Source organism: Ctenopharyngodon idella, chromosome 22, assembly GCF_019924925.1.
Source record: "Ctenopharyngodon idella isolate HZGC_01 chromosome 22, HZGC01, whole genome shotgun sequence".
NCBI classification, from domain to species: Eukaryota; Metazoa; Chordata; class Actinopteri; order Cypriniformes; family Xenocyprididae; genus Ctenopharyngodon; species Ctenopharyngodon idella.
In genome coordinates, this window is record NC_067241.1 from 26,107,546 (window position 1) to 26,132,882 (window position 25,337).

The window sequence follows — 25,337 nt, forward strand, 5'->3', positions numbered from 1 at the left end:
TGAAAGAACAATTCAGCCCTATTTGAAAACCTGTATGACTTTTTTTTTCTTACCACAAAAGGAAGCCAGTGTAATTTTAGTATCATTGATATACTATTGTAGTTAATTTAGTTTGAGTTATTTTAGTACATTTCTCATTTTAAGAGAGTGGTGACTACCGCTGGTTCTACTACTTTCATTGTATAGAAAAGAGAAGTTTTGACATTCAAATAAGATTCAGACAAACACACAATCAATGTGCACCATTAAGGTTTTATGAATGCTTATATATTTGAGTTCAATATTCAATATCAATATTCTGTGGTTTAATGTATTACCCCATGATTTTTTATAACCAGGATGTCTGTTTGTTGTAATTATTTGTCACTGCAATTATTTGCCAGGTAAAAATCCATAATCTCCCATAGACTGTACTCTCCATCTATCACCACTGTTGGTGCTATGGAATAATCAATATGGTTCACTGTTGTTTATAACATAATGGTCGAAGTCAAAATTATGAACTCCAGAAGTGTGACTGATACCTATAAAGCATCCTACTTTGTCCATGCTCACACTTTTCTGTGATTTATTCACCATTCTCTCATCTTGTTCAGTTATGAGAAAAGTTAAGCCTTTGCAAGTTGCATTGACCTTCATCAAAACCAAGAGAATCAATCTCATTTTAATATGTTTTCAAGCTATTTTTTTTAAAAAATCGACTTAGCTCTGAGTATAAATATGTAATCAAGGTTAAAACTGTAACATTGGCACTTCTTCCTAGCACCTATTTTGTTATTTCCGCACAGTAAAACCTCCAGTGTTAAATGAACATTGTTAGTGTTAAATTAACATTGCCATTGTTTATATAATCCACACCGGATTATATAAACACCGGGTGACACTGGAAGTGTTAATTTAACACTGGATGTTTTGCTGTGTGCTGTTATGTGTGCGTGTTTGGAGAAGGTGTGTGTTGTTCATCAAAGCAAGATGAATATTAAAGCAATATACAAAAGATGACCTAAAGATCCATAAAACTTGACCCACATTTAGTGAGAGCTGTGTGCTGTAATCTCTTCAGCTCAATGAATGTGGTATACTAAATGTCCTTGTAAATTATTCATAAAGTAGTATGCTTTTTTCCTCATTCTAATGCCATGTTGATTGATTAATAACTGGATTTGTTCATTAATTGGCTCATAAACTGCTTGGCTGGTTTACTGTGGGCTAATCAATATCCAGCTCTAAGTGTGTCTGGGATTCAGGGAGCTGTTGAAAATTCATTTTTATAAGCAGCACATTGTAAGATGTTGATATCTCGCTGTGTGTTGTGTGTTTATTGATGGATCTCAGCTCCCCCTCATCTGGTGGAGAAGCCTCAGGATGTGCAGAAAGCCATTGATGAATCTCTGCTGTGGGAGTGTAAAGCGAGCGCCAAGCCCAAACCCTCCTACAGGTGGCTGAAGAACGGAGAGCCGATCGAGTCCTTGAGGTGAGTGATCCGGTCCACTGTACCTTTTAGTGAACCTGAAAGACCAGGTTAGCAGATTCAGGAAGTTTGGAAGTAAATCCCAACATAATGGAAATCTAAATCTCAACATAAATGGACATTAAATTCTATCAAGTCTTTCTCTTTTCTGTGGAAGCTTGTTTCCAACACGGAATAATAAAAAAAAAAATAAAAAAACGATAATTGTGACTTTTTATCTCACAATTCAGACTTTTTTTCTCCCAATTGCAAGTTTACATCTGGTAATTCTTACATTTTTGCTCAGAATTGCGTGATATAAAGTCGCAATTGCGAGTTATAAAGTCAGAATTGCGAGATATGAACTCTCAATTCTGATCTTTTTTCTCGCAATTCTACCTTTTTTCTCGCAATTGTGAGGTTATATCTCACAATTCTGACTTTTCTCAGAATTGTGAGAAATTGCATGTTATAAAGTACAATTGTGAGGGGAAAAAAAGACTGACTTTTTACTCAGAATTGCGAGTTTACATCTCAAAATTCTGACTTCAAAACTCGCAATTGCATGTTATAAAGTCAGAATTGCGATATAAACTCACAATTCTGAGACAAAAGTCAGAATTGTGACTTTATATTACGCAATTCTGACTTTATAACATGCAATTGCGACTTTATATCTCCCAATTGCGAGTTTATATCATGTAATTCTGAGAAAAAAGTGAGAATTGCGATAAAAAGTCACAATTATCTTTTTTTATTATTCTGTGTACGTTGTGATTTAATTATATTAAATATAATTATTTAATATTTTTTTATTAATCAAGTCAGAATTGCGAGATATGAACTCTCAATTCTGACCTTTTTTCTCCCAGTTCTGCCTTTTTTCTCGCAATTTTGAGTTTATATCTCAGAATTCTGAGAAAAGAAGTCAGAATTGCGAGATGTAAACTCAGAATTCTGAGAAAAAAGGCAGAATTGCGACTTTATATAACATGCAATTGCAAGTTTATATCTCCCAATTGTGAGTTTATATCACGCAATTCTAACTTTATAACTCACAATTGCAAGCATCATGTAATTCTGAGAAAAAAGTCAGAATTGTGACGTATTTTATTTTATTTTTTTTTAATTCAGTGGCAGAAACAAGCTTCCATACTTATCCTGTCTCGCTCAAAAACAAAAAATATATAAATATACTTAACTTTAAAAAATTTTAACAAAAATATGGTCTAAGAACGTTTTTATGGAAGCTTGTTTCCACCGCTGAATAAAAAATAAAAAAGGTAATTGCGACTTTTTATCTCACAATTCTGACTTTTTTCTGATACAAGCTCGCAATTGCGAGTTATAAAGTCAGAATTGCATGATATAAAGTCGCAATTCTGAGAAAAATAATCAGTCTTGCCAGAATTGTCAGAATAAGTCAGAACTGTAAAATAAAAAGTCGCAATTATCTTTAATTTTTTTTTTATTCCGTGGCAGAAACAAGATTCCATACGCTTTACTAATGTTTACAATAAGTTAAAGATTCAGTTATGTCTGAATGTTCTATGAACATTCATAATGTCCATTTTTTTTTTTAAATGTTTTTTTCTTGTTTGGAACATTCCAGCATTAAGGAAACATTCCATTTTATAATTTTGCAAACATTATGGGAACATTTGAAACATTTAAAAGTAGCAACATTTAAAAGACATTGGCGAACATCCAACTAAACATTTAACACTCTGGAGTCTCCGGTAAAGTCATTCCATGAACGATGTGTAAATGATGTTTTTGTGCTTTTCATTTTGAGAACAAGAAGACCAGATGACCTGTGAAGAAATGTTTTATTAACTTTAATGGAAGAACATTTGTTCATAACTTTGAGAGAAGTTTGAGAGATCTGTGTTTTAGTTGGTAAGACAACATTTTTAATTTTTTTTTTTTGTAAGTTTAAGTATTTCATCTAATATTAATATTTGGTTTCAGATTTAACACAAATAACACTGAATTAAGTTGGTTGTTTGTGGAGCATTGGTTGTTGTAACGTCTAGGTTACTGTTGTAACCCCCGTTCCCTGAAGGAGGAAACGAAGACATTACGTCGATACTGACACAATAGGGTCTCACCTGGGAGCCCAGTCACCTCCAACTGGTACAAAACAAGCCAACTGAGGTTGGCCAGTGAGATTTACATGCCGAGCCACACCTACCCGGCACATACGGGTATAAATAGGACTGGCATACTCATTCCTATTTTGCTGAGGAGCTGAGACAGGGAACACAGCCATTCAGCGGTGGTTCAGGGCTATGGCAAGGGGACGTAACGTGCAGCACAAGGGCTGGGTCTGCCTCCTCCAAGGGCAGTGCTTGCAAGTTCACCACCTGGTCCCGAAAGGGAGTGGTGGGAACTTTGGGCACATATCCAGGCTGGGGTCTCAGGACAATGTGAGACAAAGCCGGCCCGAATTCTAGTCACGATTCACTGACCGAAAATGCTTGTAGGTCCCTGACCCTCTTAAAGGAAGCGAGCACGGTCTTCAAAGACAGATGTTTAAGCTTGACTGACTCGAAGGGAGCTCTCTGTAGTCCTGCCAGGGTGACAGAGAGGTCCCAAGAGGGAACAAGGCGAGGCCTAGGAGGATTTAACCCCCTGGCACCTCTCAGGAACCTGATGATCAGGTTGTGCTTTCCCAGTGACCTGCCACCGACCACATCTTGATGTGCTGCAATGGCGACTACATAGACCTTCAAGGTGGAGGGGGACAGCCTCCGCTCCAAACCATCTTGTACGAAGGAAAGCACAGAGCTTACCGGGCATTTCCGGGGGTCTTCCCGGCGGAAAGAACACCACTCAGCGAACAGACTCCACTTCTCAGCGCGCCTCGTAGAGGGGGCTCTAGCCGAAGTGATAGTTTCAACTACCGCTGGTGGTAGGCCACTTATGTCCTCCGCATCCCGTTCAGAGGCCACACTTGGAGGTTCCAGAGGTCGGGATGTGGGTGCCATATGGTGCCACATCCCTAAGAAAGCAGGCCCTTCCTCAGGGGAATCCACCAGGGAGGGGCTGTCGCGAGGAGCATCAGCTCTGGGAACCAGGTCCGGTTGGGCCAGTACGGTGCAACTAACAAGACCTGCTCCACGTCCTCCCTGACCTTGCACAGAGTCTGTGCGAGAAGGCTCACTGGGGGAAACGCGTATTTGCGTAGGCCCCAGGGACAGTTGTGTCTGAGCCACTGCTGACTCCAGAGGAGGAGATGGCGTGCGAGTTGCGACATGCGACAGGAGCGTAGACCACCTTGATGGTTGATGTACGCTATGGAAGATGTGTTGTCCATCCGGACCAGTACATGCTTGTTGTGCAGCAGTGGCTGAAACCAGCGCAGGGCAAGGAGTACTGCTAGCAACTCAAGGCAATTGTTATGCCACTGCAGTTGGGGTCCTGTCCAGGAGCCTGATGCAGCATGCCCATTGCATACGGCACCCCAGCCGGTGGTGGAGGCATCTGTTCTGACAACAACATGCCTGGACACTTGTTCCACGGCTGAACGTTTGGGGATGGCTCGGTGTGGTGGCCACACGTAGCGTGCCCTGGTGCCATGTCCATCTCTGGACTCGGTTGTGTAGCCAGTGCTGAAGCGGTCTCATAACGGTCCCACAAGCAGACTGGACCACAGTGGCAGAAATGTCTGCTTCTGAACTGTCAGGAACTGCTGTGCAATCATCTTGTGAGGTGGGAGCATCAAGAAAGCGCACTTTGTCGACATCTCGCATCTCCGCAAGGTTTAGCCAGAGATGCCGTTCTTGGACCACCAAGGTGGACATCATCTGATCGAGGGCCTGTGCTGTGACTTCTCTCGCCCAGAGGGCAAGGTCAGTCAGCGTACGCAGGTCCTGCATCAACCCCGGCTCAGAACTACTCTCGTGTGTTGCTTTGGCCTGCAGGACGACCATTGCATTGAAGGAGGAGGCGGTCTGTCCAGTGGCACTGTGAGGCTTAACAGCTAGAGCTGCCGTCACCTCACAGGCACTGGATGGGAGCCACAGATGGTTCCTCAGGTGGACTGTGCAATTGCGGTGCATTTTTATGCCCGCAAAGTGCTGCCCCATGAACCCCCTGACCGCCGCATAGACAAGGGTAGTGAGAGAAGAAAAACTTTGATCTTCAAATTTTGGCACTAATGTACCTCCATACTGCCAAAGCTCTTCATGCACTTCCGAGAAGAAAGGCATGGGGGCGCGGCGAGGCAATCTTTCGCATCGCGCTCAGAGCCCAGAACCAGTCGTCCAGCTGCGATTGTTCAGAATGAGTCTGAGTGTGCGGCGGCCAGGGAAAGCATGGCTGTCAACTCTGAATCCGATTTAGCATGAGCAAACACCGCCGAAGTGGGAAGCTCAGCTTCATCTTCCTCTCCAGAGAACGATAGCCCTCTCACCGATGCAGCTATCTACATCTAATCCTCATCCAGAGCAGCCAACGATGTGCTGGGTTGCTGTGGCAGCATGCGCTGTCAGCAGGCAGCACACCGGCACACGACACGCTGAGGAGCGGGAGATCCACGGGGGTTTTCCAGGCGGAAAGCTCTTGCTGTAACCTTCAGTCTCCCAAAGTGTTGAACAGACCCACGACTGTGCTTTTACACACAAGCGGCGACTGGGCAACAACAAAGGGAACTCAAACTTTTACGAGAAAGGAGAGTCACGACCTGCATGTCGATGTGATCATGTTCCCTTGAGCGACCATGGCCGTCGGATGATAACAGGAAATGACCGCATACAGGAATGCACGGACAGAGAGGCGTCTTTAAAAAGAGGCTCGCTGCCCGTGCTTGCTCTTATATGAAAATACTCTTAGCCGAAGCGCCCAGGGGCGAATGCTGCCCTGTGTGCACAGCAAGCTGGATGCAAACACTGCTGGAATGCACCATCACACCTGCAGAAAGATCCCACGATGAGCTGCAAGCAAAATAGCAATAAAGAATTGCTGTTTTCAGAGTCTTCTCCTGATAGCAATTAAAATTGCTGTTATTTGCTCAGAAATTTACTCTCAATAGAGGTGAATTGGAAAGAGCGATCGCTGTACAACCGCTCTGCTCCGAAGCAAAAGTATGAATGAATTGAGTATGCCGGTCCTGTTTATACCTGTATGTGCCGGGTAGGTGTGGCTCGGCATGTAAATCTCACTGGCCAATCTCGATTGGAGGTGATTGGGCTCCCAGGCGAGACCCCATTACATCAGTATCAACGTAATGTCGAACGTGACTGACTGAATGGGAACAAAGGCTGTCGAGGTACATTGAAGCAACATCACATGTATGGCAATTCTAAAAACAAGTGAAAAAAAATAAAAAGGAGGACATGATGACTTTCTATTGCGTTGCTCATTATCACGTTTGTTTATTTTTAGGATTCTGTATGTGTATTTCCAGAGATCTGGTTTAGATTCCTCTTAGTTGTTTTGTAGTGTCAAGTTGTTTCTGTATTACAGTGTCGAGTACAACGGAGCTTGTTTCATCACTCTGAGAGATAGCGAACAAGATCTCAGCGTGTGAGGCTGCACTCTTAATGAGCTTAGGTGTTACCATTTTGTAAATGTCACCATCGTCTACCTCAGCATTTTGATCAATCTCCAGACCAAAGGTCATCCATGTAGTCAGAAGAGTGTCGTTTGTTATTTGATGATTACAATGAACAGACAAAGGCTTTGCATTTCCTTACCAGCCACCATCACCCGAATGCAGTATTCAGAGCACATCACAGAAGCTCCATATATAATCACTGTTAGAGAATAACTGTACAGTGAGTTGTAGTAGCAGTAAGTAGTATCTAGATTACTAGTAAGTAAAATCTAGATTTTCATCATTGAGTAGCATTGAGTCCGAGTCTGATTCATTTGAGTAAATCGGTTTGTATAGATGGCTCATTTTAATGTTTCCATTTGATTTGTTTGAGTTATCGCTCAGTAGTGTTGCCAAAAGTCCAAGCAATGCATTTTACATAGCATACATACTGTCTTAGAATTTTCTGATAAATAAATAAAGATTTAGTTGAATAATACAGTTTATCTTTCTGTTTTCAATTTACTTATAAATTAGGCCATATTTTAAGTTTAATTAGCTGCATTTAGTATTTATTTAGTTTGTTGCTTTATACCAGATAGTGTGATTTTTGTTTAATCTTTACCAACCTCAATTTATTTATTTATTTTTATTAATTTTTATTTATTTTTTGTTTGTTGTTTTGTGGAATTTTTAATATTTTGTGGAATAGTTCACCTAAAAATGAAAATTCTGACATCAATTACTTGCCTTCATGTTGTTCCAAACTTGTATGAGTTCTGTTGAACACAAAAGAAGATATTTTGAAGAATGTTGTTAACCAAACAGTTGACGGTAGCCACTGACTTCCATAGTAGGGATAAAATACTATAAAAATCTGATTGACAACATTCTTCAAAATATCTTTTGAAATATTAAATTATCTTTTGTGTTCAACAGAAGAAAGAAACGCATACAGGTTTGGAACAACATGAGTGAGTTATTTATTTATTTTTTTTCTTCAGTGTGTTTGTTTACTGTCTACATAGAAAATAGCCCTAGGCGTTACCAAGATGGCCATCAAGTAAAATAACTTGCCTTGAAGGCACATTGGTTGTACTGAACTTCAGCACAGCAGTGATTTGCCAGTAGGCATGAGGCCGCAGGCTGAAGAGACATTTCAGACACAATATAGGCAGGTTTTGGAACCACAGAAGTGAAAGTATTTGTCCAAAAAAAAAAAAAAAAAAAAAAGAAGAAGATATAAATAGTAAAATTCCAGTGCTATCATTCAAAATATCAGCGATGTTGTAACCCCACTTATTGAGTAAAATTAGTGCACTGGAACTGCTGTATAGTCTATGTGATTTTAGTTATGTATTTTATACAATACATGTTTCGAAGCAGCTTTACAGTGATAATGGAGCAGTTGGCCTAATGGTTAGAGAGTCAGACTTGCAACCTGAAGGGAGTGAATGAACAGCACTCTCTTCCACTCTTGTAACCCACAACTCAGGTGCCCTTGAGCAGGGCACCTAACTCCCAATCACTCCCTGGGCGCCGCAGCAAAAAAATTGCTGCCCACTGCTCCCGGTGTGTGTGCGTGTGTTCAATACTCACTGCTCTGTGTGTGCACTTGGATGGGTATGGGACACCATACTTTGCTTCACTTCATAACAGGAAAATTTCATTTTGAAAGTTCATTTTGGCTGTATAGCAGCTCTAAAAGAGAAAATAGTGTCATTGTTCAGCTGAAGTCAGCTGAAGTCAGATTCAGTTCCGTTGTAAAGATCATCAATTATTAAATTAGTTAATTTAATATATAATTTCATATATAAAGAGCTCATCATCCAGCTCTTTGGCTAACGTTCTGGAAAGGTTCTCTCAAAGTTATATTCAGAGAACATTCAAAAGTAACGTTCCCATAATCTTTTAAGAATGATAGAATGCAATGTTTCCTTAATGTTTTCATACGCAAGAAAAAAAAAAACATTTATAAGAACGTTCATAGAACACTCAGAAATAATGTTTTCATAACTTAATGGGAACATTAGCAAAATGTTATTAGAACATATTTTTGTTGGTTGGGTACAAGACTCATTTATATACATGTATGTATATATATATATATATATATATGAAGAGTTTGGTTCCAAAACGCGATAAACACCATTTTTTTAAAAAAAAAAATGAGTTTCCGCCAAAATCAGTATTGACACTCGAGTCGGGAGGAAGAAAAATGCTGGCTGTTGCTTGTTCCACGACAGCATCAAACTTCTGTCACGGTCCCCAAAACTGAATCATGGACAGTTTTTAAAAGCCGTTTTTAATACCAATGTACTCGGTACATTGACGGAGGCTGTCATATATGTGAATCAACTTACTTTGTTGTGTATTTTCAATATGAAAAATAAGTTTTATATTGATGGTTGAATTGCTTTTTGGAAGAAGAAAAAACGTGTCATGGATTTATTGCATTTTGGGGAAAAAAATAATCCGTTTTTATAATAAACCTTTTAAAATCAAAATGTAGATTTGAATTTTTAATGTTTTTATAACCAAAAGATGCTATGTGAAAGTTTGAATCAGAAAAGAGTGGTTTTCATCTTTCCACTTTCTTGGTAAAGAAAACACCTTTTTACTCAAATTAATCAAAATGGAGTTATAGTGTTTTGGAACCAAACTCTTCATATATATATATACAGTGGTGGTCAGAATTATTGCCACCCTTGGTAAATATGATCAAAGATGACTGTAAAAATAAATCTGCATTGTTTATCCTTTTGATCTTTAATTCATAAAATTAGAAAAAATCTAACCTTTCATTGAAGGAAAAGAATTGAAAGTGGGGGAAAATCACATTATGAAATAAATGTTTTTCTTCAAAACATGTTGTTCACAATTATTGGCACCCCTAGAATTTTTTATGAGTAAAATATCTCTGAAGTATATTCCCATTCATATATACATTTTCTTAGCACACCAGGGTGATCAGGAACATTAAATTGTCCAGCCATGACTTCCTGTTCCACAGGAGTATAAACATTAGGAAACACAAAGGCCAAATCCCCTTAATCATTCAACACAATGAGAAAAACCAAAGAATATAGTTCTGATGTGCAGCAAAAGATTGTTGAGCTTCACAGAATAGAAAGCGGCTGTAAGAAAATAGCTAAAGCATTGAAAATCCCCATTTCCACTATCAGGGCAATAATTAAGAAGTTCCAATCAACTAAAGATGTTACAAATCTGCCTGGAAGAGGACGTGTGTCTAAATCGTCCTAATGCGCGGTGAGGAGGAAAGTTTGAGTGGCCAAAGACTCTCCAAGGATCACAGCTGGAGAATTGCAGAGATTAGTTGAGTCTTGAGTCTCAGAATGCCTAAAAAAATTATCAAACAGCACCTACATCCCCACAAGTTGTTCGGGAGGGTTTCAAGAAAAATCCTCTGCTCTCATCCAGAAACAATCTCCAGCATATTCAGTTGTCAGACACGACTGAAACTTCAAATGGGACCAGCTTCTATGGTCAGATGAAACTAAAAAAGGAGCTTTTTGGCAGCAAACCCACCAGATGGGTTTGGTGCACACATGGATAAAAAGTACCCCATGCCCACGGTTAAATATAACACTGGATTTTTAATATTGTGGGCCTATTTTTCTGCTGGAGGTCCTGGACATCTTGTTCAGATACATGGTATCATGGATTCTATCAAATACCAACAGATAAAAAATCAAAACCTGACCATTTCTGTTAGAAATCCAATAATGGGCTGTGGTTGGATCTTCCATCAAGACAATGATCCAAAACCAACACAAAAATGTGTCACTGAGCACAAAATGAAGCTTCTGCCATGACCATCCCAGTCCCCTGACCTGAACCCTAAAGAAAATGAGTGGAGTGAACTGAAGAGAAGAAGCACCAACATGGAGCTGGGAATCTGAAGGATCTGTAGAGATTCTGCATGAAGAAATGGTCTCTGATCTTTTGTCAGGTGTTCTCCAAACTCATCAGACATTATAGGTGAAGACTCAGAGCTGTTATCTTGGCAAAAGGAGGTTGCAAAAAGTATTGAATAAAAGGGTGCCAATAATTGTGGCCAGCGTGTTTTGGAGAAAAACAATTATTTTATCATGTGAGTTTCCCCCCACTTTCAATTCTTTTCCTTGAATGAAAGGTTAGATTTTCGCTAATTTTATGAATTATAGATCAAAAGGATAAACAATGCAGATTTATTTTTACGGTCATCTTTGATCATATTTACCAAGGGTGCCAATAATTCTGACCACTACTGTATATATATATATATATATATATATATATATATAGTCCCTGATACCACACCAAATCCACCAAATCATCATCTGCTTGAGTAAATGTTTACCTCAGCAACAATATTTCGCCTGCCAAGCCAATACCCATAATGTTGGGGCAATCTTTGTGATGTCTATTCAGGTGGGCAACTTAATCAGTCTGGTGCAGCACAGCCCACTCAAATGCCGCTCTCCCGTCGAGGGGGAAAGTGCTGATTTCAGTGGAATGTCACCCCTAATTAATTACCCCCATAAAGCTGATTTATGCCACCATTTGTCTTTGCTGCTGGAGGCTGTACTGATCTTCTCAGTTTACCCCAGTCAACACCACACGTATGAAGCATTTTGTTTATGATATCAGTTAGATTGTGATGCTTCATGTCGGAGCGGACCACATGGGCGGAGAGTTACACCATTTTCCTAGCTGAACTGGAACAATGAAATTCAAGTGGCATAAAGCTAATGCCATCAGACTCTGAAGTGCCCGAGCGTGAGTGCAGATATCTGAGCTCTTTAAATCTCAGTTCATTCAACCTGAATGCACCATTCAAATTTTTCACACTCAAGTGAGCACAATGGCAGCATAACAGGGGCTTTACGAGTAAGTGTTTGGCCAGGATAAAAAATATATATAGACTGCCCATCAGCAGCAATCCATAGCTACTGTGGATTAAATTCATCCTCCGTTCTGCTCCCTTCACATCGGTCAATTATTTTATAGTAGGCACTTTCCATGAATATGGTACACTTTGGTGGTGTCCCATTACTTCTTTTTTTAAGAATTACAAGCATTACAACATTACAACAAAAGCATTTGTTGTTTTGACATATTAAAAACAGTATCATACATGAAATGTACCTAACATAAGCTGTAACTAGTTTAAAGGGTTAGTTCACCCCAAAATGAAAATTCTGTCGTTAATTACTTACCCTCATGTCGTTCCACACCCGTAAGACCTTCGTTCATCTTCGGAACACAAATTAAGATATGTTTGATGACAGAATGCTGTCAGATTTCTTTCCATAGACTGTGTTTGTAACTACCACTTTGAAGCTTCAAAAACTTAATAAAGAGATCGGAAAAGTAATCCATATGAATTGAGTGGTTTAGTCCAAATTTTCTGAAGAGAATCGATCGCTTGGTATGATGAACAGATTTAATTTAGGCTTTTACTCGCATGTAAACATTGAGTAGCAAACATAAGCAGAAGCTCAACTTAACATGAATAATGCACAAGATCAAACCTCTTCCGGAAGGTCAAACATGCTGCGTAACACACAAGAATGAACCTCATTGGTTATGAAGCACGTTTGAGCTTCCGGAAGAGGATGTTCGCTGATCAATGTTTACATGCCAGTAAAAGCCTAAATTAAGCCACTAAAATACCTCACTCACCTGTTGAGCAATAAAAACGCCATGTCCATGTCGCTTTTACAACATTTAAAATCCCTCAGTTCTCGCCATCTCCAAAAAGCCAATCCAGTGTTGATTCTTGTTTTATTACGAGCTCTGTCACATTCTCTTTTTGTGAGACACTCACAGGCAAGTGACGTATGTACACAGTTTACCATGAAAACCATTCCATCCGGTCTGAAATATAAACATATAATAGGCTTACCATAGTGAATCAGGATTAGACAAAAACATGTTTTGGAAGAAGGATTGATGATATATTGACTTATATTTTGTTAAATAAATAAATAAAAAAGTTACAACCTTTAAACACATGAAATATGTGTATCCCCTAGTTGAAATAATGACGCTGCCTTGTGGTCAATAATTAAAAAATATATACAGTGTGTAAATACACACACACACACACACAGATATACAAAGATATAAATGATCCATATTTAAGGATATAAAATAAAATATTTCAGATAAAATGTAATGTGACTGCTGCAAGTTGTTGCAAGTTTATAAAGGTTAAGCATCTTTTCACTGACTATTTTTTGAATAAAATGGAAAAGGGTATTTTACACCATATTCATAGAAAGTGTCTCATTTTCCTCACATTCCATGACTCAGGAGTGACTTTTTGTCTTTTATTTGGTCACTAGCAGTAATTCAGCAAGGGACTGATGGGAAAGGCCATGGTCTGTGATGGCAGGTGAGACCTATCGGCTTGTGTTCTCATTGCGGACAACCCTAATTCTGTCAATGACATACTGCTTGAGTACACTAAAAACTTAAACCCACAGAGCAGAAGGAGAAAGCTTTGTGAGACAGTTGATCAAAACTGTCAAAACTGTTTGGTTATGATTTTGTGTTGTTTCATGGACAAGTTGCACATTTTAAATGTTTAAATATGTGAACATTGTGTACAAGGACCAAAAAAAGAGGAAAACGGCAGATTACATACTCTATATCAGTGATTTCTCAGAATGAATTTCTATGTAGAATATGTGTACATGTAAAATAATACTGAGGTTAGTTTTTCAATATGTAACTCAAGTTACTTCTCTGATTGTTTAATTTATACCAATACAATTGAAAAGAAATATTTTCATTAAACTTTTTGTTTTAAGTTGTATTGTGGGATTGTTGTTGTTATGTTTTCAGGACAGAATCCAGGTGGTAAACGGGGCACTATCCATCAGCAGTCTGACCCTGTCAGATACTGGGATGTACCAGTGTATCGCTGAGAACCGTCATGGCCGGGTGTTTGCCAACGCTGAACTCAGAGCCATTGGTAAGGGATCACTAAATTCATAGTAACTAAAGACAAAGAATAGAAAGATGGTTCACTCCTATTAGTTATGAATGGGAGAAATGGCAACATACAAAATGGTGGAATACGTCCCGCCTTCTAAGTAAAAGAGCCAATCGCTGATTGATAAAGTCATTGTGTCACTGCAGCTGCCATTAGAAGCTCCGGTTCCCATAGAAACCCGAGACTCGCGCTTAGGACTGCTCATACGCATTTTCTCATCTAGCCTGAAAAAAAAGCTTTTTTTTAACGCTATTTGAGCATAAGAAACATGTCATGTCATGTCAGTTCATGTCAGATTTTGTTGCTGATTTAAAATATGTTATTCCATTGTGAGTTCGCCAAGCAGTTTTTGAGATTTAAGGATTCCCCCATTCAAATAGATAGGACTTGGTCTTGGATGCCTGAAATAGCTGCCTGGAGGTGTTGCAAATATGGCCGCCGAGTGAACAGACGTTTGCTAAAGATCAACACAAACTCAATGGAAAAACATGCCTCTGCCTACATACAAGTCACGATAAAAGAGCTCAAAGACTTGTAAAAAATGTTTTCATGTGATTTTCATGATTTGTTATCACAACTTTTTTTTCTTTTGTCAAATCAACTTAGATAATTAATGTGGTTCAGATAACATCATATTTTGAGTTTCTGTTGATTAAATCAGTCACCTTCATTGTATTAACTCAACTTTTTAATTTCAATGAACTCAAAATTTTAAGGCAACCAGGTAACTTACTTTTTTAAGTTAAACCAACCATTCTTTCTTACAGTGTAGAAGCCGCTAAAATGGCATGGTTTTTTAAATCTCAGTTTTTTTTTTAATCTCTTTTAGTTTTTATCTCATGTTTTTTTTTTTTTTTTTTTTTTAACACTATCAGGTATGTATAGGGTTTAGTGTAGGTGGTAGAGCATTTTAAACCTGATAGAGCATTAAACTTTCAGCGCCACTCACTGGACATTTCATTTCTGAACTGCCGCAATATGTACAACAATAGAGATGTCGCAACAAGCACGTTTTCCCAATGAAGGATGTAGCCCCTCAACTCTTCTTATGCTCTGAAATATGTAGCCAATATGCAGTGGGTCATATGCTGTTATACAATATGTTTCCAATTGTGTGTATGATGTGAAGTTTGTTTTGGTTTGGAGCAGCAGTGCTGTGTAGCAGCACTTGGGTTTTGTTTCCTCATTCCAACCACATTGTCAGTGAACGCCACCACCCATTAGTCTTACTACGCCCTTTTACGCTGCATTTAAAAACAGTTGACCCGCTATTATGAGGAGCAGAATAGCTTTAGACAGGATCAATGATCAAACCCATCTCTGCGGTGAAGATTAAAGGAGTTGACATTCGAGGCCATTTTATCATGCGGCAGATGAGAGAAGTGCTCTGTTCCCTAGTCCTGTCATTTGTCAGCACAATGGGTGCTTTGATGCTGTCAGCACTGAGTGCAGATGGATGCCAAACAGGCAGGAAAGTCTAGTATGCTGAAATTGCTGCCTGGGGGAGATGTGAGGTCTTCACACTTTAGAGCCGTTAGATTTGTGCTGGCTGGCTTGACTCGGTTTGACTTAGTGGTGTGTGGGGGATAGTGTGAGCTCTTGAGTGTGCTCTTAAGTGAGTATATCGCATTAAAAACATCCTTCTCGCCCGCCTCTGGAAAGTGAAACGACGATCAAATTTAGCTAAGAGGGAAGCAAACAGAGATGCAGACAGGCTGTGTGGAAGAAACGGGTCAGTGACATAAAACTAAATGTTTTGTCCTGTTTATTAACTCAAAAATACATTAGCGTTCAAAAGTTTGGGATCAGTACGTTTTTTTTCCTTTTTTTTTTTTAAGTAAATTACTACTTTTAGTCAGCAAGGATGGATTAAATTGATCAAAAGCGACAGTAAAGACTTTTACAAATATAAAGTTTTGTAATGCTGTTACAAAACAACTCGATTTCTTATAAATGGTGTTCATTTGAACTTTCTGTTCATCAAAGAATCCTGAAAAAAATATATCAGTTTCCAAAAAAAAAAAAAAAAGTAAGCAGCACAACTGTTTTCAAAATTGATAATAATAAATGTTTCTTGAGCATCAAATCCGATTATCTGAAGGATCTGAAGAATGGAGTAATGATGCTGAAAATTCAGCTTTACCATTACAGGAATAAATCACATTTTAAAATAGATTCAAATAGAAAATACACCACCTTGGAATTATAAGGTTCTATCAGCATTCTGAGCAGTTTTGAGATATTGAGCTTCAAATATTTTGCATGCCATACTCGTTTGTAGATAGAAACTTTTTGTTTTCTAAAAAAAAGTCCCAAAACGTATACAACTTAAAAAACATCACATAATGTAAATATGTATGTAAAAATTTCAGATAGAACCTTATAATTCCAAGGTGAAGCACAGTTATTTTAAATTGTAAATGTAAATAATATTTCACAATATTACAGTTTTTACTGTATTTTTGATACCTTGGTAAGCAAAAGAGATTTCATTTACACTTTATTTTAATGTGGCGTTATTACAGTATAATTATACAAAAAAGTAGTTTTAATTAACTACGGCCCGGTTTCACAGACAGGGCTTAGCCTAAGCCAGGATTAGGCCTTAGTTCAATTAGGATATTTAAGTAATTTTTTAGAAATGTACACTAGAAAAAAACATTACTGGTGTGCATCTTGAGACAAAACAATTGCACTGACATATTTTAAGATGTGTCAGTACAAGTTACTTTCAGTTAAAAAAGCTCAAACATGCATTTTAATCTAAGATTAGCTTGAGCCTTGTCTGTGAAACCAGGGGAACATGTACTTAATATTGGGGTTAGGGTTTGGTTTAGGCTTAGTTGCTTGTAATTATGCATAATTTACGGTTATTACTATAGTAAGTACATGTAACATGTAAATGCTTACCCTTAAAATAGTGTTACAGAGACTTCCAAAACATAAAAAAAAAACCACCAACAAAAAAAAAAACAAATCAACCCCAAACTTTTAAATGGCAATGTACATTAAAAATGTATTTCATACACCAGTGACTTAAATGCACCTCTTCTATGATAAGCATATTTAAATTCCTGAATTAAAATTTGATATTATTTTGGGGGAAGTGTAAGGACAAAAATCTCAGAGTTTTTCAGAAATGAAAATTCTCTCATCATTTACATGTTACTTTACAAAAAAAAAACATAATTTACCACTTCATTTACAAAATATTAATCTCCAACGCACGTTCACAAGAGCACTGTGACATATGCGTGCTATGTTGACACGAGAGCTTTCTGGGGCTTGAAAGTGATATTGTGTAGGCTGTCAATGGAGGGACAGAAAGCTCTCAGATTTAAAAAGATCTTCATTTGTGTTCTGAAGATGAAGGGTTTGTAACTACATGCGGGTGAGTAATTAATGACAGAAATTTCATTTTTGGGTGAACTTACCCTTTGTAATGAAGAAAAAAGCCTCATTAGAAGAATAAAACTCTTGATAATAAAACCTATTTCTTAAAATAATGATACAATAATATTAGAAAAAAAATATTGTGTCTGTATATTCCAAGCCGTCTATTGTGTAGAAAACATGAAATGTTTTGTTTGGTCACTGTTCTTGAGCTGCTTTTCTTTAAAATGTTTGACACTTTTTGATATTTGTCTTTGTAATGTAATTACATTTTACGTGTTTTTATGAACTTTACACTTTTAGGCGTCAGTCTATCTATCTTTCTTTCTGTCAGTTTTGTAAGATGCTTATTTTTCTCTTCACATCAGCAGTGGCACCAGATTTCTCCAATAGTGTGCTAAAGGCACAGACATTGGCTCGGCAGGGTGGCGATGTTTTGATTGAGTGCAGGCCTCGCATGTCCCCACGCGGGATGATCTCCTGGAGGAAGGGCAAAGAAGCCTTGCGAGAGAGCCACAGGTATTTTTACCAACCCATTTCCCTTTGTCTGGCAAGAACCTGTTTATTAAAGTGATACAGACAGAGCAATATGATTCAGGTCAGGCAGAGAGTTGTTACTGATCAAAGGCTTGATTATTCACATCAAAACGTCTCAACACAACAGTGCATTTGCATTTACTTGATCTAGAAGAAAAAAAAAATTCAGGTCACAGAATAGCATCAAAAGTGCTTGAACAATCAACCAACCACTGAAGCTGTAGTTTCATTATTTCTTTGTATTTAGTAGAAAATTCGATTTTCCAACTGTTGTTTTCCAACATTCATTTTCATTTCTAAATAGTTTTAGATGGTTGATTTAAATGTCTAACCCTCTGATGCATAAATTATTCAATCACAAAATTAATTCAGTTCATTCAAAAACAATTAATATAATTGTTTCCAATATTTTTTTCTTCAAAATGTACCAATATATGGTAACCATTCATTTAGGTTAATAATGTAAGTCAGCGGCAGTCTGTATAAGCAAAGAATAATTGTTGTGAGCTTTTACAATAAAATAACAATAAATAATAGGGATCTCTCCCTAGATCACAATTCTAGAACATGAAATTGCCTTATAATTGTGCATAACATTGTTTAAATTAAAATATCACCTTATTTTAAGGTGCCTTTGTTACAATGTAATAATACATTGTATAAGTACTGAGTAATAACTACATGTACTTACTATCAGTGTTGGGGAAAGTTACTTTTAAAAGTAATGCATTACAATATTGTGTTACTCCATAAAAAAGTAACTAATTGTGATACTTAGTTACTTTTTATGGAAAGTAATGTGTTACTTTACTTTTGTGTTACTTTTTCTCATCTGAGCTAGGCTGTTTTGTTTGTTTTTCTTTTTGGCAAATGTTAAGGCCCTTTCACAACAAAAGTGAAATGAATAAGCCTCGGGCTGAAGGAAATCCAAATTCCCGCCTGTAAGGTAGTGGGCACAGTTCAAATAAACAAGCCTTTCAGCTGTGCTGCCATTCTGGAATACAGAAGAATAGGATGCAGGAGAAGAGGTAAATGAGTAAATGAATGCTCACATTTAGTCTAGAACCAGTCATGTCAAGCACACACAATTCCTCTGCACTTACTCCCGATTTAAACAAAGTAAGTTGTGTTACTTATTTGAAAAAGTAACTAAGATGCTTTGTTGTAAATTTAAAAGTAATGTGTTACTTTACTAGTTACTGTACTTGAAAAAAGTAATCTGATTACGTAACTCAAGATACTTGTAATGCGTTACCCCAGCACTGCTTACTATAGGGTTAGATTAGGTTTTGGTTAGGTTTAGGGTTAGTTGCATGTAATTATGCATAATTTATAGTTTGTATTATAATAACTACATTTAACACATGTGAAAATGACACTAAAATAAAGTTTTACCAAAATATCCTTGTAAAATCTGCATTGTTATTTTATTTGAAATATTCTTAGAAATAGTCAGGGCTGGATTTCCCGATAACGTTGTCTCTTAACGTGCTACGAAGACTCTAAAGGTATACCTTAACTGAAGATATACCTTTTCTAGGCGTGTTCCCCGAACTATACCTTAGGAGGTTGCTTAAGGTATATCTTCTTAAGTGTGCCGTTACCAGGTGCTGTCCATAACGGTGCTGCTGAATTGGTTGATATCGATGGCTCGAGAATCCACTCTATACAGGGGCTGCTTCACTGTGTTATGTGAGAAAGTGGTGGTCTTTATGAAAGAAGCACTTCAGAAGTAGAAATTGCGTTTATCAGGACTCATGGGATCTTATAAAAATAATAATGCAAATTGCAAACTACATCTATATTGTAATTTATCTATATTCTGAGGGCTCTATATTCTAGCTGAGCCCCAGCATGAGTTTAAGGCAACCGTTATTTTAGAACATTATTTTAGAATGTGTTAATTCCTTGGAGATGCGTCATGAAGCTGACAGATACTGTATGTAGGTATCGTGTTTATAGCGTTTTTCTTTTTTTATTCAAAATATTTACAAACTTGCTAACTTTATCATGAATTTTATGATATATTCCGATTGTAAAATATGTGGAAATGAATGTGTTTTGTTGCGCGATGGGTTTGCACCACAATTCAGAGCTGTCGGATTTATGAAATTTTCCCCGAAATACATAAAAGTATGTGGCTGGTGAACTGGGAGAAGAACAGAGTGAACTTTGTTTCATACACAATGTGTATCTGATATGAATAAAACACTTCGTCAAATTATATATTTGAAAGGGTTAATATTGCAGCTTCCATAGACATCAATGTATGGAATTTGATTTTAACAAACTATAAATGTCTTTTTTATATAGCCTAGTACTTCATTCGAATGTGTATTTTAATGTCTGAAACCTAAAATAAACCTGATGTGGTTGAAAACACTGAATAGTTGTAATATATGACAAGAGCTGAGCGCTTCTGTCTCTGGCTTTATCCTAATTGAACACTGGGTGTATTACAACTTCAGAATTATATTTGTATAGACTGTCAGCAGTGATAAGGTATAGCTAAGAGTGGTCCAGACCAACCTGGGAAAAAAAGTTTCAAATAAACTGTTCTTTTGAACTTTCTACTAATTAATGTATCCTGAAAAACAAATGTATCACTGTTTCCATAAAAATGTTAAGCAATTGTTTTCAACATTGATAATAATCAGGGCATCAAATCAGGATAGAATGATTTCTGAAGGATCATGTAATGATGCTGAAAATTCAGCTTGGATCACAGGAATAAATGACATTTTAAAATATGTGAACATAGAAAACAGTTATTTTAATTTGTAATAATATTTAATAGCATAAGAGACTTTCAAAAATATTGCAAAATCTTACCGACCCCAAATGGCTGGCTGCACGTAAATCTACTAGATGATGCTTTTTGTGTGTTTACATGCCAGGCAAAAGAAAGGAAAATGGGTTAACGCATTTACATGCCCACATTCATTTTCGGCTTATTAAGCATATAATCGGGTTAAGAATGTGCATGTAAATGACTGGGTTATAACCTGAAAACAGCTTCGAACCTCCTCTCAGACACTGTTAGTGCCTCCAGATCAAGGACTCAAGTTTAAATGTAAGGAAGAGCATCACAGAATTCTCATTAGCATACACTTTAGATGAATCCATTGAGGAATAAAGCAGTATGGCACTGTCTTCGTGGAGAGAGTACCAGTGAACTCTTGAGTCTGGAGCCTCTGTAAGAAAATCATTAGTAGCCATCACTGTCCATCAGCCTTGTGCTAACATCCACCCACGATCTAGAGCTCTGGGTAGGAGAGGGACAGGGTCTCTCATTAAACACAGCTGCACTACTGGGAGAGTGTTTGCGAGAGAGAGAAGAAGAGAGCTGAAGAACAGCTTTTCAGGCTTCTTCTATAATGATCATGCGGGAAGGGAAAATGTTGCTTTCAGTCTTTTATGCACAATTTGGCTTTTATAATGTAGTAGTTGTTAGAAATATGCTGACTGTACTATGCAAATATGATTGTAGCCTTTTACAGTTTCCAGCTTTTCACATTTGTGCATAAATAAGTAACAGTTGCACAAATTTATTCATGCATAATTATAATTTTTTTCCACTTTTCATCAAGATCCTGTAGCTTTTACAGATTTTAAAAATGCGCTGTGGTGAAATTGCTGGTAACGTTACAATGTTCAATTTGTTATTAGTCAATGCAAAGGTATAATGACAACAACCATTTTTACGGCGTTTTTAAATCTTGGTTAATGTTAATTTGAAATATTGTTAATTAATGTTTGTTCATAATACATTAACAAGTAAAGGTATTGTTTGTTGTTATTTCTGTCACCATGATGTCCTGTATTGTCTGCACCTGTTCTCGTTAGTCCCTGTTTAGTTTAACTTCCTCCACCTGTGCCTGTTTAGCTCCCTCATCACTCTGTGTATTTGTACTCCCCGTTCTGTTCATCCTGTGTCGGTTATTGTATGTGGTGATGCTGTTTGCTACCAGTCATTCTCTAGTAAACTTTAGGTTATTTGTATCCTGCATTCCTCTTCTTCTTTACATGGTAGGAACCGTGACAGAATAACCGACCTCTCTGATACAAGATATAAGTATCATGGACTCACCAGCGCTGCGGCTTCTCATGCTCCCAGAAATCAGGCTGTATCTGGGCTACCTGGCCTGGATGCTCCAGAATGGCAGCCTCTCCCTCACAGCTAGCGAGCCCGAGGCGTCTACCGAGGTCATTCCAAAACCGGAGCCAGAGAACATCGAAGCCCCGGAGTTGACGCAGGCTGGTCAATCCACCGCAGAGCCAGGAGCAGATCTAGACCTGATCGATCTCTGGTCCGTGGATCCAATTCCCACCCAAGTCCCCACCCTCGAATCCTCCTCATCTTCGCCGGTCCCGTCCGGTTACCTGGATGCTCCGGTCCCGTAAAGACATCACCTTCAGCCTGTAACCCTGCCTGTCTTCCTGGTCCCGTCTCCATCGCTGGTCATGACCAGCCCCCTGGATCCGTTGGTACCACCGGTGTCGTCAAGCTCCTTGGCTCTGTCCCAGCCACTTACTCCGTGCGACTCATCTTCCTCGCCTCAGCCTTCACCTCCACCAGCTCGGCTTGATGCCGTGTCCCCGCCTCAACTTCAGGCCTCCAGGCCCACGTCTCCATCTCGACCCGTCAGCCTGTCACCATCGCCTCGGCTCACCGCTCCCTCAACGCCTCCGTGGCCGTCTGTCCGGATGCTCCGCTGGGCTCACTCGCCACTCCAGGTTGGCCTCTGGCGGTTGACGCCCAGCTTCCGCTACGGACTTCCGTGACTCCAGCTGCACCGGAACCCTGCACCCCTAAAGCGTCATCGGGCTCCTCCCTTCCTCCGACCTCCCCGTCGTGCTCGCTCGCCCCATCGTCACCCCGGTGATCTGAGTCCCCGTCATCGCCTCGGTCCCGGGAGCCAGCAGCTCAGCGCCAGGCTTCCAGGCCTGCAATGTCGCCTAGGTCCGTCAGCCACTACATTCTGCCGGCGCCTCCATTCACCATGGTTCCGCCTCCGCTGATCGGTCCCAGGGTTCCGTCCGCCACTGCAGTCAGGGCTTCACCCTGGCTCCTCCCCCCGTCAACTCCACCATGGTGCCCATGGCCAACTCCTCCAGGCTCCTGTCCGTCACCAGCTCCACGCCCTCCACCGAAGCCTCCGCACTCTCTCCTCTTCATAGACTTTCTTTGTTACGGCGCGAGGACGCGCCTTTCCGAGGGAGGGTGTAATGTCACCATGATGTCCTGTATTGTCTGCACCTGTTCTCGTTAGTCCCTGTTTAGTTTAACTTCCTCCACCTGTACCTGTTTAGCTCCCTCATCACTCTGTGTATTTGTACTCCCCGTTCTGTTCATCCTGTGTCGGTCATTGTATGTGGTCATGCTGTTTGCTACCAGTCATTCTCTAGTAAACTTTAGGTTATTTGTATCCTGCATTCCTCGTCTTCTTTACACGGTAGGAACCGTGACAATTTCATGTTAGCTATTGCGTTTACTAATATAGATAAAACATATTCATAGTTTTCAGTCACGTGACCTGGAGGGCGAAACCTCCACAGAGATCTGCAGCACAGGCCTATCAATTTTTTATCTGTTTCAAGGCATGAATATTTAGATCACCTGTCAAAATAAAAAAAAATAAAAATATGTGAACAAAATGCAAGTTTTGGGCACTTGTGATCCATAAAAAGCACCTGCTGCAGTATTTCAGTCACTAAAAACAGCGGGACACTCTAAAACGCTTAATGTGAAAAACACTTAAAGTGCCTTAATGTAGCCTACTAAAACAGTGATATTAAAAGGTCAAATTCAGTATACACCTTATTGATGATTCATACTATATACAGGCGAGTAGATGAGCCCAGAATATGAACCATCTTTATAATGGTTTTCTATGGAAAAACACTGCAAGAAACTGCGTGTTGGATTTAAATTCAGGGTTAATCTGCTTACCTGTACATAGTATGTATAATTAATAAGGTGTATGCTGAATTTACTCTTTTAATATCACTGTCTTAGTACATAAGTACTTAGTACAATCCAGGTAAAAAATAACTGGCGGGCAATGGAGAAAAGCCTTGTTTGGCTTTCCAGGTGTAAGGCTGTGACTTCACGCAAAAAGTTTCAAAAGTATTTCCATTGAATTTTAGCCATCATATATCAAAGGGATTGTCCCTTTAATAGAAATAGATAGCCTTTATTTTACATCACAGCCTTGTTCCAAGATTTGCTACTTATTGTGCAAGGAATATTTAGTGGTATAGAGTGCTGCAGGGAAGACTAATTTTCCGCTGCTTCCCTTGAGATTTTCCTATGGGGTTTTTTAACACTTTATTTTACAGTGTCATTGTTACACATGTACTCTAGTAATAACTATAAATTATGCATAATTACATGCAATTAACCTTAAACCAAACCCTCATCCTAACCCTATAGTAAGTACATGTAGTTAATTATTATTACTCAGTATTTATACTCTAATAATTAAAGCTGCAAGCAGCGATGAAAGGGCCCTTGCACCCCGAGGCCACCACCACCCAGTGGCCTTAGGAAAACAGTGAACAGTGGTTGACACGCATGTAAGCAAGTAAATACAGGAGAAATATGGCAAAGTCATTTCGAAGGCCACACTTCCTGCTGCCAACAGGTGGCGCTTTGACTGTAACTGAATATTGCCATGTAGATGTCTTCAGGCTAAGACTATTATCAAACGTGATATTGTATGCCTGAGTTACAACAACTTCCTGTTTCGTGGTGTTAATCGCATACTTTAGCACTTAGCCAAGTGTTGCATGATTTAACGTGTTTCTAACATGTTTGGTACTTCATGGCATATTGAAATGTGTTTCTGGGAGTGAATTACAGTGCAAAGCATGCCATTTCCTGTTGCCAGCAGGTGGCGCTATAACTAACTGAAGATTAGACTGACCAAATATGATGTTGAACTGGTTTAATCTCTATAAGGAGTTAATCACAGTGTAAAACATGACATTTCCTATTACCCACAGGGGGCACTATGATTAACTGAATACTAGCATGTAGATGTCTTTAGGCCAGGACTCTAATAAAACATGTGAAGTTTGTGGCAGATCGGACATTGTATGCCTGAGTTACAACAACTTCCTGTTTCATGGCGAAACATAAAACATTGCCAGGCTGCCACGGACACACCCTCCAGTGAAAAGTCTAGATCTTCGCAATTTAACGTCACAAAAGCCTTTAGATTAGACAGATTAAATATGATGTTGATCTGATTAAATCTCTTGGAGGAGTTCGTTAAAGTACAACATCTGGAAATGGCAAAAACTGCAAAAATTTTACAGAGAAAACTCAAAATATCTCACTTCCTGTTGGGTTTACAGATTTTGCACCCAGGTAAAAATTTATAGGGATTGGGCTGTTACATGTGTCT

At 38.8% G+C, this 25,337-nt stretch overlaps 1 protein-coding gene across 1 annotated transcript in view; it reads left to right on the forward strand.

Moving 5' to 3' along the window:
* The window catches only part of cntn3a.1 (contactin 3a, tandem duplicate 1), an 88,211-nt gene that overhangs the window by 44,269 nt on the left and 18,605 nt on the right, over positions 1 to 25,337 (forward strand). Inside the window, 3 exon segments of the mRNA XM_051880840.1 lie at positions 1,336 to 1,478; positions 13,845 to 13,974; positions 17,757 to 17,907. Coding sequence (XP_051736800.1) covers positions 1,336 to 1,478; positions 13,845 to 13,974; positions 17,757 to 17,907 — 424 coding nt within the window.